This window comes from Blennius ocellaris, assembly GCF_963422515.1.
Source record: "Blennius ocellaris genome assembly, chromosome: 19".
Taxonomy (NCBI): Eukaryota; Metazoa; Chordata; class Actinopteri; order Blenniiformes; family Blenniidae; genus Blennius; species Blennius ocellaris.
Genome location: NC_137668.1, coordinates 18,817,775 through 18,838,832, shown reverse-complemented (window position 1 = coordinate 18,838,832; position 21,058 = coordinate 18,817,775). Strand labels below are relative to the sequence as shown.

At 39.7% G+C, this 21,058-nt stretch overlaps 2 protein-coding genes across 2 annotated transcripts; one reads left to right on the top strand and one right to left on the bottom strand.

Annotated features, from left to right (window-relative positions):
• Positions 1–742: 742 nt before the first annotated feature.
• On the bottom strand, positions 743–7,647 carry LOC308144296 (inositol monophosphatase 1-like). The gene is made up of 9 exons (XM_080515385.1): positions 7,605–7,647; positions 7,178–7,286; positions 6,067–6,200; positions 5,040–5,144; positions 4,741–4,786; positions 4,424–4,532; positions 4,157–4,265; positions 3,232–3,383; positions 743–1,410 (listed from the first exon to the last, which is right to left on the bottom strand). Exons 2-9 carry the CDS (start codon positions 7,238–7,240, stop codon positions 1,289–1,291), a joined length of 840 nt encoding a protein of 279 aa, XP_080371511.1. The 5' UTR covers positions 7,241–7,286; positions 7,605–7,647; the 3' UTR covers positions 743–1,288.
• An 8,642-nt stretch (positions 7,648–16,289) lies between these two features.
• LOC308143894 (ADP-ribosyl cyclase/cyclic ADP-ribose hydrolase 1-like) lies at positions 16,290–21,058 on the top strand (the record flags this gene model as incomplete). Its single annotated transcript, XM_080514836.1, has 8 exons — positions 16,290–16,411; positions 17,584–17,710; positions 17,801–17,936; positions 18,855–18,937; positions 19,526–19,599; positions 20,462–20,548; positions 20,654–20,737; positions 20,829–21,058. 8 exons carry the CDS (start codon positions 16,290–16,292, stop codon positions 20,884–20,886), a joined length of 771 nt encoding a protein of 256 aa, XP_080370962.1. The 3' UTR covers positions 20,887–21,058.

The following is a 21,058-nucleotide window of genomic DNA, read 5'->3' as shown; positions in this document are numbered from 1 at the left end:
ATTTTTATTTCTTTTTTTTTGTTATTTGAATGTATTATTGCATACACCACTAACCGCCATTGATAAGGTGGAGGTGTTGTGCACAGGATGGTCGTTCAGATTACAGGGTGGGGTCAGGTACCCTGTGTTCTTATGGAAGCTCCACCCTTGGCAACCAGTCCATGACAGGGAAAGCAAATACAGACATGCCAGCAACTCCCAAAAACCACAGAAATAAATCCATTATTTGTAGCTTTTTCCTGTAATTGGGATGCAAAGGGCTGGAGCTAATGATCCACTCCGACTTTGAACAAATGTAGGACACACCCTATCCAGGTGGCCAGTCCATCAAAAAGACACAAACATAAATTAAAACGTACTAAACTAGACTTTTAAAGTCACATGTTTTTTTGAACTTTGGGGAGACAACAAAGTACCCAAAAAACCCAACACGTGCATACTAAATAGTTTACAATAGTTTAGAGAGAAAAGGCTGTTGAGGCAAACGTTTCATATAAACATTGGAATGAAGGAACTCTGCATCTCTACAGGTTTTATAACAAATTACCTCATCAAAACATTTCTAAGGGCGACAAGTCCTCACGAGTTCCTCACTGCAGTTTTGTTCTGCTGACTTACGCAAACTCAAGCTTAACGTCTTGCGGTCTCCTCTTTACAACTATTTACAAGTGGGTGCAAGCTGATCTGGTCGTTGAGGCCGGTTACAGTTACCTTCATGCAGAAAGGAGGAGGGACTTGAGTGGTGGGAGGGGATCATAAGTGCATTTATTTTCCTGATACATTAAATATGTTTCAAAAAACAAAAAACAAAAACCTCAAGCTTGTTCATTTTATAGTCAAAACCAACTCTGTGTTTCATTTTGGTGAGGAAGTATACAGTACTGTAACAAAGAAACTTCAAAAACAAACAAAAATAGGCTTTTACCTAAACTATAAGCTAAAATAGTTCATCACAATATAATTGGTCAAAACAAACACTCAAGTTACCTCGATGTATAAAGCAACAAAATTAAATGACTAAATGATTCCCATTAAACAATAAAAACATGTAAATTTGGACGGATAAGCAGAAGTTTTTCATCCCACTTTTTGAAATGTTACAGCAGATTAAAATCTGACAGACAACAATAGGGAACAAACAAAGCAGAAACTAATTTAAAAATCCAAGCTGTGAGTACTGAACAAACTGACTCAGATAATCCTCAGAGGTACGTTTTACCAGTTTTGGTTCTTAAGGCAGCGGCGGACTTAAGACGTCCAAATCAGTGCGTTTCTGAGTCACTGAGGTTTACTGGGAGTCTGTGTCGTCCCTGCCGACATTGAACTCTGTTACCTCCTTGGCGATCCGTTCTGCGATTGCCCGGCTGCTAGCGATGATCAGCCGGCGAGACATCAGATCAAAAGGTCCGCCTGTTGGGAAGGGACCAATTATGAACACTATGGTTTTTTTTTTTTCCACATCAGCGTTTTTAGAAACCTAAAACCAGCACCGTCCTGAAAGTATTAAGTCTGTGTGTGGTCATAAATGTGAAAGCTGAATCAAGTCATCTATTGTTTGAACTCCAAAAAATATAATAAAGGCTAATTAAGTCATTTAAAAATTAAATAAGCAAAGTTTTACAGCAACTCTGAAAAAAATCCCAACATAAATCGCTGACTGATTGGCAACACTGTACTGTAGAATATATTACTGATGCACTTTTTTGGTCTCAATTTGCTCCAAGCCTTTTTAGCACCCGTGACCTGCAGCTAATTCCACCGTTAGATAGAAGGAGATAATATATACATTCGCTAATTGTGGATTTTAGGGAGTTGATGCCATTTGCACTTTGACTTCCTCAATGTTTCTGTTTTGATTTGTACCGTTAATCTGCACATCTGTAGATGGGCACAGTTTGTATATCAAATATAATTACAGTTTTATCATCTTTCATCCAGTGCGACTCTTAATGTCTAAACTCACACTATCGTGCAGAAGTGTCACTATGATTGACAGCTTACATGTCCACATGCACATAACCTCCAACTCCTACATAATATAGGGAAATGGTAAAATGTAAATGTAGATGCAAAATGATATCAGGACCTCCAAGCGCAGGACTGTGCTTCAGAGTAGAAAACGTTTAGAGTCCTTCTATATTTATTGGTGTTAGAGGCTTTGTTTCTCGTCAGCCACTTTCTTGCTGACCACTGCTGCTTCTGTCTACTCTTCTTTGTGTGGTGACAATTGCCATGACAACCACTCCCACATCACACATCATCTTATGTATCTGTCCATACAGTGATAAAAATGCAGTGAAACTTGGACCTACTATACAGTGAAATTTAAACGTACTTTTGAACTGTATCTACTGTCGTGTGACATAACTGTAGATAGGTACAGAGATAAAATACATGTTTCAGGTAATACAGGGACAAAAGTTACAACTTACTATGAATGCTGTGCGTTATGAGATTAGAGTGAACCATGAGTTTCTCTCTCTACTTGGCTCAATTATATATTGTATTTTGTTTGCTCTGCTGGTGAGGTATTTTGATTACTGTAAATCAGAAATCCATTGTATTCCTTCCCCCAATGTTAAATTAGCTACTAAAAAGGGGAAATATAGACCAGAATGGGTATGCCTCTCCAACTGAGATTTAAAAAAAAAAAAAAATCTTGTAATTTTCCAGCTCATCAGATGATATATTGTATCTGAATATATGACTAACTGCAAAAAGTCCTACATAATAGAGAAACTGTGCCAAGTGATGGGAAGAATGATGAGATAAGTGCCGGATGGCAGCATGGGAAAAGCCATGTCTACTCTGCCATCAAAAACACTACAATTTCAAATGAGCTTGCATGAAAAGATGTAAACAAGTCCCTGCTGTGCATATTAATTTGAGGACAGCTTATAAGTCAGCATGCACACCCTGGGGGTTACCCTAATTTACTATCAAAATTCTCTTTCCAAGTACAAAGCCACTGATTATCATTTATTCATCTCTGACCGGGTTTAGCTGGCTTTGATGAGCAGTGAGACGGACAAAAACAAGTGCCAAGAACAATTGGCATCAATAAAGAATTCATAAACAATCATTTCTGTTGTGTCTGTGCTGAAAGAACTTGGACCCATTCGGTGTGCTTGTCTTCTGTACAGCAGTCCTCTGCCCAGTGACTCAGCAGCAGTCTGTGAAGAGCTGAATTGAAACGACGTCTGAAAGTGTACTGCTTGTTCAGTGACTCACCTGAGATGTCCATGATCACTCCCCCGGCTTCGGTGACGATGGCGGCGCCTCCGGCCATGTCCCAGCAGTGGATGCCCATGTGGTAGTACGCGTCAGCTGATCCACACGCCACCAAACACATGTTGACAGCTGCGCTGCCCGGGGAGCGGATTCTGCAGATGGAAATGAGATGTTTACTTCCAACTTGTAGAATGGGACATGGACAACTGTCGATGAAGGGCCAATTCGCAGAAATGAGGAAGGATTGATTTCACAGGTGATCAGAGGAGAAAAATGTATTATTAATCGCAGTAAGTCTGATAACAATCATACGTTATCTGCAATTACTGAAAAGTCAAGGCATTTTTAAGTGAAAAGTACATGTTATTTTGAAAAACCTAATAAAAAGCATTACGTTTGTTCTTTTTATTATGGTGGGAGCAGTTATTCTGCACCCAGGAACTGAGGACCCTCATCATGAATAAGGTTGTTCATCCTGGTTCTATCAGACAATGATCTTGATTTTCTCAATAAATCTAATTATGGTACTAACACTGCTTCACGTTGTCATGGCAAGTGCTAATGTTCAAACCACTGGGTTCAGTTGTCTTTGTGTTTTTATTTCACTACGACAGGAGTTGTTCTTCTCAGCTTCTATTCTCCTGGTGGCTTTTATTATGAATCACCAACAGGAAACACAGTGTCATGATCACGAAGGTCAACACTGACCATAATCATCCATCACAAAAGTGACAAAACTTTTATTTTAGAAAACATACAAGTGCGCTTTCGCTGTTAAATCCTACTGTAGAAGCAATTGTTTGGCTGTGAACAATTACACCAGTTGTTGATCTTCAGACAAAGTAACAGCAGCTGTTTGCTGTGTTGTTGTGGTTCATGAGACAATGGGTGGAAGATTACAGCTCACAACTGAACAGATAATTACCCGTGCACAGGGATGGTGAGGATTGCTCTGATGTTGGCCAACATTGTTTGGAATTTCACAGGATCCTGTTTAAAGCCCATTTCTGTCAGCACCAGAGATTGGCTGATGTCTGGGAAATAAACCAAAACATTACATTATCACTCTGCAGACACTTCATTTCCTGTCTGGAATTAAAGAAACATGGTGATACGTTAGATTTTGCCTCCACCTGGTGGATACCTTTCATAACTACAGCTCAGAATCCTGGCCAGCTTGATCAATATTCACCTTCTTGTCCAGACACTTTGATGGGAGCGCCGTTGCAGAACGCTCCCTTTCCTTTACGTGCAGTATACAGTTTGTCCTCAATGCAGCTGTAGACGATCCCAAACTCGATCTGAGACGGAGAAGCAGCAGAGGAAACTGCATTGATTCATGTGGCGGGGGAGGAGAGCTGAGAATAGAACAGCAGCTGTATATAAAAGAGATGTTTACATTACCACGCTACAAAAATTCTCTGCGTTAATAAAGCCACTATAATGTTATTGCTTCCTATCACCAGGAGTGGGGAAAAACAAATGTGAATTGCATAGAATAGTGCTTACCTCTTTCTTCACCGTGAAGCCGATTGACACAGACACAAATGGGAACCTGCCCAAGAGGAATTTATAATGTAAAACATTCATTTATTGAACTCGCTTTAGATTTAAGCTCAGAGGAATCTATTTCTATTATCAGTTCAGTTTCATCTGGGATGTCTAATTATCCCTGGTCGAGAGGACAATCCAACAGAGAACCTAATTAAAAGATAAAAATAGTCAAGGCGAGACTGAGATAAAACAAATCCACTGCGATATCGGGCTGCTTGAAGTCTCTTACAGTATCTTATCGCAGGCGGGAATACCTGTGAACGAAGTTGGTGGTGCCATCGATAGGGTCGATGATCCAAGTGGGATTGTCCGTAAGTACACTGGGGGCACCTGCTGCAACTGACTCCTCGCCTATGAAGCTTCAGAATACAGGCAGAAAGAAATCGTTCGGACATATTTCCCTCTTCGTGCATCAGAAAACTGTTCGCTCAACTGAAAAATAAAATTTGACTTGATACCATGCACCTGTTCCGCTTTCTCTGATCTTAGGCCGTTTCCACTGAGCTGAGCACTTTGCCAGACAGTACCTCTTGTATTTTATATAATTTTAGGGTATTTAAAGTGGGGCTAATTGAGGGGTGATGGGACGAGGGATCGTACAATTGGCCACAGTAATGACAGAGCTGAGTTGAGCCAAGATCTTAGTTAAATGGCTGGTCTACATCCCCTGGTCAAGGTTATGAGCTTCGAGTCATGGTTAAAAAAAAAAAAAAACAAGAGTGAGGACAGAGTTTCTCAACAGGGTAGCGGGATTCACTGATAGAAGTAAGAGAGTTAAGATCCAGTGAGAAATTTGTATGCTGGAGCTGCACTTATGTTTAAGACCCTCAAGTGGAGTTTGCATATTCATCTTGTGTTAATTGGATGAATATAAATTGCCTGTCAGTGTCTGTCTCTGTGTGTTTTCCCCGTGATAGACTGGCCTGCCCACAGTGTTACCCTGTCCGTTCACTCATGGCTGGAATCAGCATCAGCAAACTGCGACTTTTGGGACGGATGCATTTTTTTGCGAACACTTACGATACACTGGATAATTAATTTCGAGCCAAAAGCTGTTTGTGAAATAATTACTGGGAAAAAATGTGTGTAGCTGTTTGATTCAAAACTAAATTCTTCAAACTGCGAACAAGTAAACTGAACTAAACAAGGCAAAGGACAGCAAATACATTGCTACAAAGTTTGGATGGAATTTCTCTGACATTAAAATATTTTTCTTGTTATACACTGTTCAATAAGCAGAATCACCACCATATATGAACCATTGCTTTAAAAGCTGTGTACCTGTGCGTGGGGTACTTTTCTTTAATGGAAGATATAATAAGCTGCTCCACTTTCTGGTCCGTCTCAGTCACCAGGTCAGTCGGGGAGCTCTTCTGCATCACAGCTATGTCCTTCTGGAGAGCCTCGCATATCATCTGGCAGGAAAACAGCCATGATGAAAACAGAGATTTTTTTTTTTTTTTGGGGGTGGGGGGGTGGGGGGGGGGGGGGGGGGGGGGGTGATTACATCTGGTGCTTTCATTCACTGAACCTGGTGCACGTTGTGGTTAAATATTGTTGGCAGTAATGGGACCAAGACAATAAAGTGTCTTGGCACCACATCTTTCCAAGTGGTGGTTATTTGGTCCACGTAACATTTGTTCTCACAGAAGGATGATTTAAATGTTACAAAAGCCATGAGAGACAAAACCCCAGTGAGAAAGGGACAATAACTGGAAGGTAAACTATTTTGAAATAGAATGACACTTTATTTTTTCTGTGAGGGGAAAAAAACATATTGGCGTTGTAATTTGTCCATGATTTATTTTGAATGTCAGAGACTGTGGAATGGTTTCTTCAACTCCAAAAAGATAGTTTTAAGCTTGACTAACATACACGCAACCACACAACCATCACCTTAGTGTATAGCACGACATCAACACTGTCATAACAGAGACATTCAATTAGGACATAAACTCTTCAAAACTGCAATATCACAATTTAAGCTCCTCTGCTGTCATCTTATGCTTATTGCATATTATTTTGCTCAGACACAGCAATAAAAGTAAAAATAGTATGATGGGTGTGCCCATCATGTTACAAAATAGCTGTGCTTCCACACTTGATGGACTCCTCAAGACTTCCCGAGACTCATTTTAAGAAGCATTAGAGCTGCATGGATGGATCAACCCATTTAGTTTATTGCACAAACCCATAACGGCCTTCATATCAAAGGATCTGGATCAAAAGCAAAATCATTAAACCTGAACAAACTGGTGCATTCTTCTTCTCTGTGCTGATGAGGCCTGAATACTATGATGCAAGGTCACTCTGCAAACCATTTTCCAAACCATCAGCTACTTGATGCAATGGCAGGAATCACGAGAAGGATACTTCAGTGATGTTTGATTACCTTCCCGGCCTGTTTAGTGACCTCTATGCAATGGTCCATGCACTCCTGCCACGGGTCAGTCATGGTGATCAGGAAGTGGAGCAGATATCTTCACAAACACAGAAGTCACCTGCAAGAGGAAGCACGACTTCCGTCATTCACCCTTCACGGGAACACGCAGTTAAAACCATCTCAACCTCCTACAAGCACGAAGAAAGAGAGGAAAGAGCGAGGAAGTGGAAAATAAATCTCCTCCAGCTCATTAAAATGCAAGAAAACCTATCTGCTAGCATACATTAGCTCCGAGCGCTCAGCTTTTACTGAAGAAAAGCACGTATAAACGAGCAGCGACGCTAATGACAGCTACGGAAACAAACATAACAATCCCAATTGTACCAGAAAGCTGTGCAATGAATGTAAATATTGGTGTTGATACAAGATAGTTTACCTGTTTCAGTGAGCTAAAGCTATTCCAACACAACACAACCACAGCTAAACAACTTAAACCCCTCCAGGGGGCGGGGCTAATGTTAACGTGCACTCCCATTTGTCCATATGAGACGTTGGGCTATAAGACGTGCGCTACCATTGGTTTATACGTCATTTTATAATAGCCAATGACCAACATAAAAAGCGACAGGGGTTTTGATCAGAGGAAACAAAAAGATCAATTTTTAAATATTCACAGTAAAATAACATTGCTCTGTTTTGAAAGAGAATTAAAACAGTTCATACAATAGTGTCTGTAACAAGGCAAGGCCGTTTATTTCTATCGCGTCATTCAGACACGAGGCAATTCGCAATGCTTGAACAGTCAAATTAACAGAATATAATTGTAAAGTTCATAAGTTAATCTAATTCATATCGTTCATTTTGGAGTCAAGTTATAAAAAAATTAGTTAATGTTTACATAGTCAATATAATGTAGTTATGACTGCAGTTGTTGTTATTTGCATATTTTCATGTTGAAATCTTCTCAGCTACCATAAATGTGCTGATTGTACCTTTTGGGTTGCCGTAGAGTTATCTCAGCCCTTCTAGCTTCTGATTGGTTAGTGGAGTCTCATGTGGGTCAGAAAGGGGGAAGTAAAGGTTGTTGGTGGAAAGCTGAAATGCGGGCAGAAAGTAAAAGTGCTACTTGAAGAAATTATCCGTCTCCATCCTGCTTTTTCTAGCATTAAGACTGCACAAACCACCACACACCGAACCCTCACGTTACATAATTAACACAGCCTGGCAGTCAATTGATGATAAAGAAATGTTTTCTTTACAAATGAAATGACATGAATACAGCATTCACATGTTTTGGAAAACACGTCAAAACATCAACAATGTCAAAAAGAGTGTGTTAATGTGACAATTACACAACTCGTTGAAGTTCTTCTATTATTCCATGTTCTGTTTATCAATCCTGCAGCGTTAAAGACACACAGAGCTTCAGGCCAGGTGGTGACAGCAACTACACTGCTATAATTCATAGCTCTGGTGACCGACAGAAAAACTTGATATTACTAATAGTTAATTAATGCTGCAAGGAATTTGGAGCTTTTACTTATTATTGATATCCTGTCAAAACATGTTCCTACATTTTGTGAGAAGCCAGCAATATGTAATCTCCACACACAACAACCCAACACAAAACACACAATCAGGATACATTTAGTCAAACACAATTCATTGTCAAATTGCCACAGGTTGAAAGTTTCCCCTTTTCATCAGTCGGTCTAAATCAACAATAAATTTCAAAGTATTTGCAAACTTTTGTTAGGGAATGAGAATGCCTTCCGAATAGAATGTGGCTGTGGCTTTGTCACAAGCACGTTCAGTGGTTACTGTTGCCTCACACAAAATACGTTTATGTTGAAATCTCGAGAAAAAAAAAAAAACATGCTGCAAGAGTCGACGCATATGGTTGAATGCGTTACTCCTTTGACTTAACATTTAATTAAAGATCGCAGCATGCAGGTAGAAATACTAAATATGTGTAAAATCTGAATTTCATTTCGGTGCAATCTAACAGGAGAAAGGTGATTTGGAAGTAGCTAAAAATTTAATCTAAAAACATCTTTATTCAGAATGAAAAGTCAATGTGCTTGGACATTGCTTGTGGTGTCCCCCAGGGACCAGTATTGGCTCCAAAACTATTGTTGCTCTCCATAAATGACTTTATTAATATATTAGAGTAATCAAACTCGTTATTTTCTGTAGATGATACAAATATTTTCTGTTCTGGAGGTGATTTACAGATACTACTGAAAACATTCAGTGGTGAAATATGTTAATAAAAAAAGTGGTTTAATATCAATTATCATAAAATGTAAATTCATGGAATTTAGCAATGGTAAAAAGGACACATATACATAATTAAAGGTAGAGTGTATGGCAATTGAGAGACTTCATGAAAGTAAGTTTATTGGTGTTATAATTGATGATAAAATAAATTGGAAATCTCACATAAAACACATTCAAAACAAGATATCAAATATCATTTCGGTAATCAATAAAGTAAGACACATTCTGGACCACAAATCACTACAAATATTAAACTGTTCACTGGTGTTACTATATCTATCTATATGTATGTATCTATGGCCAACTTTATATATGTCACATATATTTAAAACCTATATTAAAACATATATGTTTATATAGGTTCGTTCCATGTGGGTTCTGAGGTTTCCAGGTTCAAAATAATTAATAAATAAAAATAATTCAACCAATTCAACAATCAACTAATTACTATAGTTATAAGAGCCCGTTGCTTTTCTTTCCTTGCATTTTTTTTTTTTCAGTTTTGAATGGCAAAGTCAGTGAACTGCGGACTGGTGAGTCGAGCCAAACGTAAGAATGCATTTTAATGTAATGGCGCCATCCAGAGGACAAATAAATATTTACTTTTACAGGATTTCTAAAAGAAAGGAAAAGTTAGAAGTATTTGGAAACTTTGTGTAAAAGGAGAGGACAAGTTTTAACATATTGAATCCTTGAAGAGTTAAGAGTCTGGGTTACTGCGCCTTTAAAAAGTCTCCAAGGAATTTCTCCTGATTGGGCAGATGAATATCTAATATGTTCTGGCCATTAGGTCAAAGGCCAAAATCACTATCATTGCAGTTTTTAAGTCTTTACAACATATAGACAGGCTACAATTGTAGACTATAAGTGTTTGTTTCTATGACTAGGTGGAGGAGGTTCCTGGTGAAATATCACAGTCGGACCTGGCTCCTGATGATGTCATGATTCTTGACACCAAGGCCACGGTATATCTCCACTGTTATTCACTAGCTTGACATTACTTTTCATTCTAGATTATATAATTCCTTAAATCCTACGGTCTTTTCCTTCACCAGCTTCTTGTTTGGATCGGATAAGATTCCAGGGAGGAGGAGAAACAAGGAGCAATTAAAATTGGTAAGGTAAATTAATGGATATGACCTGAAGAGTCGGTGTGGGAGAGATTTCATCCTACAAATAAGTTTTTTTTCTGTACTCATAGCTGAACAATACCTGAAATCAGACCCCGCCGGCCGTACTGGTGTCCCCATCTCCACCATTAAGCAAGGGGAGGAGCTTGCTATGTTCACCGCTGGTTCTACAGCGGCTGCTACTGATATTAGTGAAACAACACAAAGAAACCTGGTCAGACCTGGTTAACCGCTCTGGTTCTGGTCTGGAGCTTTGAAAAAGACATAATATCAACAACCATGACAGTCAACACATGATATTCCACTATTTTTCAACAATAAAAGACTTGTGTTGCTTTAGAACTGGAGCTTTTATAATAAAATGCAAACAACATGAGTGTGTAAAATCATTAATGGGGAAGTTTAGGAAATTTAGCTTTGCTTCCGTTTTTCATATTTCGTCTTTTTCCCCTGCTTTGTAATCGAGTCCAAGGGGTTAAAAAAAACCAACCTATTCCACTGTGTTGTTCATATTAGATGAAGCTCAATAAGCCAGAGGGAGGCCAGGCTGGATGCTCATCTTCAGGCCATGTGCATGCGGCCATATCTGCTGAGTTGCAGACTTGTGGATTAAAGAGCCGGCTTTTAAAGTGACTCCACGTTGTGCCTCCCTTCCACTTCTCTTGCTTCTCGGCCATCGTCTGCTGTCGGAGATCCAAAACAAACCGTGAGCGGTCAACAATGAACCAGAAGGTGGTTCTCATCACGGGCTGCTCCTCCGGGATCGGCCTGGCTTTGGCTGCCCGCATCGCAAAAGACGAAGAAGAGCTTCATGGGTAAATTTGGATTTGAAAGGCTTTCTTTAAACACGCTGAGAGGATTTCATTACGTTGTTCTTTGAAATGTTGTCATGCTTCTTATTCTCATTAGCTTTGGATTTCAATTTCATCCCTGTCTTTTTGTTTATGAGTCCAGTTTGCTGCACTGCGTTACTATTGCCTCAATTTTCAGCGTCAAATTCAAATCGTGTATATATCAGTGGTACAAAAGAGGAGTAGAAGTGGCAAAGATGATGCTGCGTTCAAATTAAAACAGGAATGCAGACGAGAAAACATGTTCACTGAAGCTGAAGCGACGACTCTTAGCAGAAACACACTTGAAGAAAAACCACAAAATAAAGTTTATCCACTGTTGTGGACTTGTGAGTTTTGTTTGAGCTACAAAACATCAACAATCATCAGGTTTAAACAATGAATATAAAGTACAAAAGAATGCTACTCGTCGTATGGTAATAAAAACAAATGAGAGAATGACAGTGAATTTTAAATTTTAAATTTTTCACTGCTGAGGTGGGGTGGCAGTGGGGATCTGTTCGTTTGCTGCAACGTTAAACAGTTGATGGACCTGCCCGTCACTTGCCACATAGAACCACGCGACAGGCACCACTGGCGTCGGAGGAGGGTTGAGAGGCTGTTGTTGTCGCCCTCTCCTCCGTGGTCGTTTTTTGCCCTAAAAATAGAAAATACGTTTAATCACTAAGTTGATTAAAAAAACAAAAACTGTTTAGCAGTTTTGTTGACGTCTTGTGAACATTTATGAGTTTTAGGTGAGGAGAGAGTTCCTACATAATTCGAGGCCGTCGACCAGCCAGGATGCCTGTCAGCGTGGCGCTCCGCCTCAGCTTTGGCCAACTCATAGTAGCACTGCTGCTCCGGTGGTGACAAGGCCTTCCACTGTGGAGAGACGACAACACGTTGTCAGCACACACAACGACAAGCCAGCTTCTAAACATGAGTAATGAGTTTGTATCTCCAACATGTAGGAGCCGACAACTCACCCTCTTTCCGACCTCCGCGTTCACGGCCGCACTGCCCTTGGTGCCAATCGCTGCTGCAACGATGGCTCTTTGCTCTTTTAAGAATAGCATAAATGCATTGGGGGGCTTTTTAATGTGCGGCTCGTGATCGCTGAGTTGAGGACGTTTTCGTTTCCTGCAGGAACCAAAAACAAATGTTCAGAGCAAGCATTCAGGAAGACTTCAAACATAAATGGACGTGTAATAGGATGTCTGGTGTTACACTCCAACATGTGATTCACAGTCAGGCCTCACTGACACTTAATAAACGGAGGTTTTGTCGCTGAGCAATGACTCAGAGCTTGAAGTAAAGCTCTGGTAAATAAACTGAATGTAATGATGTTCATGTAGGTACAAACAGCCACAAGTGTATTTAGAGCCAGAAGTGGACAGTGGGACTCACCTCGAGGTGGAGGGTACGGTGCAAATCTGGAAAGTGAATGTGTGTAATGACGGCACATCCCTCGCCATCGCCCGTGAGCAGCACCTGCCTGTACCTCGACCCCCGAGCGTCTGCTGCTGCGGCCGGCGGCTCGTCTGTCACGGCGGCGGCGGCGTTTGGTTTGAGGAGCGACTGAGGTGCCGCGTGTGCAGAGTTTCCGCTCAAAGCTGTCTTAACCGTCGCATTTCGTCTTGAGGTTGAACATAAATCACGCAGCTCTGTGAGGTTTACCTTTAATAAATCCACAAGTGTCCAATCCAGCTGTTCGACATGGTGGGGAAAAAAACAAAACAAGTCACTTATCAGGGTTTGAATATTTTCCACCTGCTGTCAACAATGGTTTTTTGACGCCATAGAAAGTTCAGACATTTACGGCATTCGTTCTAATCTGAACCCCCGACGTTTTCTTCAAATGAATTTCACTCGTCACTATTCTCTGAATAACAGACACACCTGCACAATGACTATATGTCACCTTCACTACAAGGAATTACAGGGACGTATTTGGTGCATATTTCAATAATAAACCCGAAATAGTTGACCCAATAATAATGATGCTTAAATGCCTCTTTGAAACGTCATACATGGTTTTGAATATACTGATCAGTATTATCAAGCTGTGCAAACCTCATTGGATTTTTAACTCACCTTTGCGTGGTGGAGCGGCGCTGCTTCTGGAGATCCATCTGAGCCCCCTAATCTATAGCTGTTCACCAGAGATAAAAAAAAAAAAAAAAAAAAGGTTTTCCTCCGACTAAGAAGATTCTGTCACATCTGTATGGTCTGACCCATTGTAGACAACTGTGTCTGAACCATAAGGTAAAAACCCAGACTTTGTCCACCTTTAAATTTGCAGGAACTAAAATACGAGTCTGAATGTTTTTCGGTCTCAATTGGAGATTTGAGGTCAGTTCATTGTTGATAAACTGAAGGAAAGCCTCGGGTCACGTTTGACTTGCACACGAATTAATGAACTTTTAATGGAGTTTACAGCTGCGCTTCTCATTTAAATCGAACCTTTAAGCCGTGAAGGGGAGATACTGTGATGGGAAGGAGGAGGCGGTTGTACCTGGTGACAGTATTGTGAATCATAAGCTTCTCGCACCGCTGATTGAATTCCAGACCCCCCACACGAGCAGAGCCGCGTGTTTGCCGCTGTATATGAACCCAAACTCGTCTCCAGATGTTCCGCGGAACCACGCAGGACGCTCCGGTGCGCTTTTACGCGTGGGGCCCGTCGCTGTCCGAGGAGCTGAGAAGAGAAAGGAAGGAAGGAAACTCTCTGAAAGACAGAGCGGTTCAGCTGAGCAGCTAAAGGACCCAGCTCGGCTTAACCCATTACATTTGCTTTATCTGACTTCTATTTTTTTTCCCTTCTCTTTTTGAAGACGCGCAGACCAGAATTGAACCGTGTTTCCGCTCTCTTAGTGTAACTATTTGCAATATGTATTTGTAAATATGACAGCGACAGATCAATAATTGGGAATAAAGGAAGTTTTATCACAGGAGTCGGTCACGGAGCAGTTTGTGCCTGCGAGTCGGTCCTTGTCAAGTGTGCAGGTGGCTGTGCTTAGGGAGGGGCACGTTTCCTCAGTGACCTTGGCGCCTCCACGTGGTTCATAATACCTGCTGGTCCTCCTCGGCTATGACCTCGACTCCCAGCGCCGCGGGCGTTTTCTGACGATATTGCAGCCCGTTGGACGGCGAGCATCCCAGGACACGGCAGAGGGAGTAGGTGGCCTCCGCTGGGTAAATATTACGAATTCATTTTACAAATATTCCATATGCATTTACATAGACATACAAAAATATATTTGCTAGTTGCTCTGTTCAGTCTAACTTTGGCATACTTACCTCCATGCTTGGTGTCAAGATGTGGACTTATAGTGTCTCTTTGACAACCGACACGCCTCAGAACACAAAAGACAAACCGTTTTTTGTCCTTGAAGCACAAACATGTATTTGCCTTCTCATTGTTCATGAAACAGCCTCCATCTGCATCAATCTTTCTCTTCCTGGACATTTTGTGATCATTTGTATTTCTCAATTCTACTTGTTGAAAATTGCATTGATGTTTAGACACTGCAATCTTCACAGGTAGTATATTTATATATATATATATATATATATATATATATGAACAATCAGAAACAATGACATATTCCCAATAGATGCACACCCCAAGGCTGGCTCTCCTGTACTGCATGTGTATTGGGATCCATATGATATTTATTTTGAGACAATCACACCTTTAAGCCCTTGCGGGCCACATAAAATAATGTGGAGGGCCACATTTGGCCCGCGGGCCTCGAGTTTGACACAAGTGGTGTAAAGTATTAGGAGGATGGGCTGTAGACATGGATGTATGGATGATTTATTATATATCTATATTTCTATTTATTGTTTTCTTTACTTAACTTAACTTTACTTAACAACTTTACTGTTTTCTTGAAAAGATTAATATATAGACTTTGTTGTTCTATTTATATATACATACACACACACACACAGTGGTGGCCAAGAACACACAGAGGTGACCTGTTCGCTGTGGGATTCAAACTTGCAAACTTTGGATCCCAAGTCCACTTCTGTATCCACGAGGCCACCACCGCTTACAGCTCAGGTCAGTTACAGGATGTTTTAATAAAGGGCATAACTAAACACAAGAACATGAGCCGAAAGGACGCAACCGTGAAATCTAAGAAGAAGGATCAATAACAAAGTATCACACAGATACTCTCAACTGTGAAAACATGCATGACTACCTCAGGTATTTTGTTCCCTGAGAAGAGACTGGTTTTTAACTACATAAAGTTTTCACCGGAAATAATGTGCTGTCTTTTTAGCTGGATGTCTTTTCGCTGTGATCCTGCACTTGTTCATAGCCCCTCGACACTGATCAGGATAAAAGGGTATAGAACCTAGATGGATGGATGGATGGATGGATTTTTGACTGCAAATTTCACAAAAATAATGTAAAAATGGTGGACATGATTGTTGTAATTGTGAAAATTAATATTATCTTTACAGATGTTAACTTTTTTGACAAGCTATGTAAATTAATGTTGAGATTTCCATGATGTATTTAGTCTTGTTTGCACAAGCACAAAGGTAAACACTGGCAACACAACAGGTTATCTTTGTGGTAACCCAATACAGTGCCCGATTAAATGGAATGACATTGTTTGCGTTTTGACCACTACCTTTAGTAAACTTTTCCGTTATGCCAGATCATTTGATGCCACTCTGGGTTTTCCTCACCGACATCTGATAGTCGCGCCCCATCCATAAATAGACGACAGAGCATGAACGCGGCAGAATTGACAACAAAAAAATTCTGAGGGAGCGAAAGAAATAACCCCCATAAACGTACTTTTCTCAGCGCTTGTAATGGAGCGAAGAGAGTCCAGTCTGCCGAGCAAGATGGTTCTGGTCATGGTTGCGGTTCTTTTGCATATACTTTTTATCCCCGTGGCGATCTGTGTTCCTCGCCAACAGAAATCTGAACACGAAACATTTAAAGACAAATTCTTCACCAGGTGTGAGCGATTCAACGAGTAAGTGCTGATTATTGTTATTGTTACTACTATTGATGTTGTTTTATCAATGATCTAACATTAGTTAGGGTTGGACAGACTGGCGACCTGTCCAGAATGAACACTGACCTTGTCCACAAATGACTTGGAACATCTCTAGTGCACCATGACCCTGAATATGGTAAGTGGGAAAGAAGATGGATGGATGGCAAGTTAGGGTTGGTTGCTTTTTAAAAATGTTTTTACTTAAAGTAGGAAAACAGAATATGGTACACAAACTGTTTAACCCCCATAGCAGTGGCTCACCCTTTATTTTATTTTATTTCATTTTATAGACCTTTATTAATATAAAGATGTAACAGAGTTAATAATCAGAGCTTATTGGTTGGAAAGTTCTGGAAAAATCAGCGTGACAGTTGGGTGACCTATGATATAAGCTGAATGAACAGGTTTCCTATAGTAAATGTATTAACATCTCCCAGAGTACATCTTTCTCACCAACACATGAACTTTGTGGAACATGACATCTTGATGAGGATTTTATGAATAGGATCTCTTAGTATATTTACTTGCATATTATACTTTTTAATATTTGTATTAGCAAATCTGTCTCCAGGGAGTTCAAGTGTAACAGACTAAAGTCATAAAGATAGTACAGCTTGAAGTTCTTATCACTGACTGAACAGGAGTTCATCGTCAGGTTGGGCACATTAATGATTGATTGACTGCTGCATGCACTCTCCTCTGGCTGCTCCCTTAGTATTTATCTGCTGTCGACATGATAATGTCATCTCCCATATCGGATTACCTTTTTACTCATTTCATCAATAATGCCGGGTTGTGTGTGAGCAGAAGACTATGTAATAATTAGGAGCAGAAATGCAAATACAACAGGTGCACATTCATTTTACAACAGATTCCACTGCAATTATTTATTCATTTATTCTACTTTTATGACTAGTTTATCTTCAAACCACATTTCACCCAATACTCAAACGTTTTCACAATTATTAGGTGGGAGCTGTAAAGCTTTACAGCTCTGGTGGGATTTGTACAGGCTAAAACATGTTAGTTTACACCTTTCTTTCTGTTTTTTTCTTTGTTTTATCATTTATAGTATGGACTTATTGAAGTTTAAGTATGCGTGCATCAGAATGAGGCTGAACACTGAGCACTTTATTCTACTGTTTCAGAGCCAACTGTCCAAAAATATGGGAAGCGTTTCAGCAAGCGTATGTAAGCCGGGACCACTGTGAAGTTCCAGCGGAAGCCTATGACGCGCTGATTGCTGCAGCCCCCTTCACCCCCCCATGCAACAGAGTAAATATCAATCACAACCGTATCGGCCTTTCAAAAGGAAGCAGGATCTGTTTGTGTAATATTGTGTTCTTGACTGTGTTTGTGGATTAGATGATCTTCTGGAGCAGCACAAAAGACGTGGCCCACGATTTTACAGAGAAGAAGGATTGTTTCGTCACACTGGAGGACACCCTGCTGGGAGAGGTGCTGGATGGCCTCACCTGGTGTGGAAAGGAAGGCACCAAAGGTGAGACGCCAGAACGATTCAGTCTCAATTCAAATCATTCATTCAAAATCAAGCAATAGACTTTGTAGTATTTGACATTTTAAAAACACATTTTCAGTGCACAATTGAACCCATGAACTTCCTTGGGCACGTCAACTATAATGACTGTTAAATGTCAAAGGTTTGTGTTGCTCCTGTCAAGTCAGGTCGGGTTTTATTTATTTTTTTGTTCCCATTGTCATAGTAGATTTTCAAACATGCAGTGTTTGTCAGCTTGAAGGTATGAAAATAAATTGTACAAAACCAATCATGTCATTAAACAGAAACTTCAAAGAAAGAGGAGTTTACTAAATTAAACACAGACCTGAAGAACCAGTAAGCAGATGTTATGTTGTTCTTCCCTGAGACCTGACCAGCAATATTAAACCAACCAGGACTAATTTGATAACACTAATCTGAAGCCATGTTTAGACTGATAACTCTCTTGCCATGATAATGAAAGATATTTACTCCAGAGCTTCAAACTCTAATGTTACATTTACTTACCAGTAGTTATTTTTATGGTGGTTGAGAGTGGGAAAGGCGCCAGCATTATCACTGCCTGGCTTTTCAGTACCTGAAATAGCCTGTCCATAAACTGGAACCATTTTTTTTTTTTTTTTTTTAAACTGATGGACAGGCGATCTGTCCTGGTTGTGGCCTGTGTTTGTCCCGAGTTGACGGGGACAGACACAGAATAGTATAGATGACTTGTTGACATTTGTCTCAACTCTCTATGTTAACCGAAGCTGACTGACTACATTTAATACTTTTTTTAATGTATTTTTTTTTTTGCGTTCTCATTCACCTTTTTTTTTTGTATCAGGCTATGTGATTTGTGACCTGCAGACATTGTGCAGTTTTGATTTGCACAGAAACAAAACTGTTTTGTTGTTCTAGAGACCTTCACCAGCGGCTGCCCAGGAAGGAAGGCTTGTGTCACAAACCCTGTCCGCTCATTCTGGGACCGAGTCTCAGCTGCTGTAAGTAAAAAAAACCAAGAGTGTACAAGTACATTATTGCTACTGCACGTTATAGAGTCATATTAGCAACACATGTGCGATAGGAAGGAGAAAAGAAAAATACCCAGGCAGAGTTTTGGATGAGCTGGAGTGCATCGAGAGTTTTTTGAGGGAAGCTATGGAAAAAGAAGTTGCAATATTGCAATAGGGTGTAGTGGAGAGTAGAGTTGGATGTGTTTTCCTCCTCATTAACCTCCTCCTTTTCCAAACCGTGCCAGGTCTGTTCAAGGGTTTTCATTCATGAGTGATATCAACTCTCAAACATCAGTGCAACATGTGATGGATAACAGGAAAACACCATCCAGATAAAAGAAGTGATGTTTGCACATTTGCTCATGAAAACGAACTGATGTTGATGATACACCATAGAGACAAAACAGTGATAAAAATAAAAACTGATGCTCTACATGCAAAATATGCAACCAAGAAATTACTCAAAGTCTGTGAATACAAAACCTTCTTGTGACAAACTGATAGCTGAAAGAAGAAATTATTGACAGTATTTTCTGAAGCTTCTCATCTAATGTGCATTTTTCGGCATGTTTGCAGTACGCAGATATGGCCTGTGGCGAGGTCACAGTAATGCTGAATGGATCCAAACCCACACCGTTTTATCCTCAGAGGTGGGTTTGTATACAGCTTTACTGATGAGAGAAAAAGACAAATGTAATTTATTTCACATGTAAATTACTGCAAATGTTTAAATTTGTAGATATTCTAACAATATCAACAATTCGTAGCTCAAAGGGTAGTTTACAGCACACATGCATATACTGTATCAGTACCACAGAATGAGCCGTGGACTCAGAGCATTAAATTCAATATTGAGATGATATGATATGTATTGTAGTTTCATCATTTTATAGAGGCAATTTTCTGTTTGCAATTTATTTTGATGTCTCGTTTTCAAAATCCCACGAATCATGTCTTTCATTTTTCATTGTTTGGAATCTCTGTAGAATAGACTTTTCTTCGAAACAAGTTAGATTTATTTCTCTTGTCCAATTTCCTATTCGAGTGGGGGGGGGACAAAGTCAAACATGTTTTTTTTTTTCATATTTTTTATTGACGCATATACAAGAATATCAAAGGCAAACTAAGGCACTGAGGCAACCCAATAAGAGAAAAATAAAAATATTTAGACAGTCTGTACAGAATAATAAGTCTGAGAACTTAAACATAAGAATAAATAAAATAATGTCAAAATAATAATAATAATAATAATACAAATAAATAAACATAAACAAGCAAATAGAAAGGAGGGAATGTGGGGATGTTTATGTTGTCACAAAGATATTAATAAACGATTGCCATTTATTATAGAATTTGTAAAAGAAAAAAAAAAGTCAAACATGTTTGAAATTGTGTTAAACTGATATACAAGGCCGAAATCTTCACTGCTAAATATAATCTGAAATGGAAATCTTAGTGACTACATATATGAAAAGTCCTTATTACAGGTTTTTTTTTAACTTTTGTCTTCAGTACTTTTGGGAGAATTGAGGTAAAGCGGTTGGACGCCACCAGAGTAAAAACCTTGAATGTTGTTCTGGTCACACAGGAGAATAAAGTGTAAGACTCTCTTCACACACACACACACAAATTGCCCAAATATTTACCTTTATATTGGAAAAGCTAAGAGGTACATCATTTTCTTTTTGCATCTCAATTCCTCAGAGCAAACTGTAAACAGGCCTCTTTGAAGGACCTACAGATGGAACTAGACAAGGGAATTAAATATAACTGCAAAGAAGTACTTCAGTAAGTAAAACTTGTGGACTTGTTAATCATTACATGGATGATTGTGTCCTGTGACATTAAGTCATCTTCTTGATTCTTTCCTTTTCTACAGATCTCAGATCAATGCATGCAGCTCCGATCCCACTGCCCCCTGTGGATCCTGCTGGTGACAGTATCATAAAAAAAATAGAATGACATATATGCCCATCATGCTACTAAATAGTGGTGATTCCCCAATTGATTGTCTCCTCAAGATTTCCTGAGACTCTTTTTGGAAGCAGCAGATCATTATAGGTCTCTGGATGGATCAGACCATTTTAAAAGCAATCATTTGACACACAG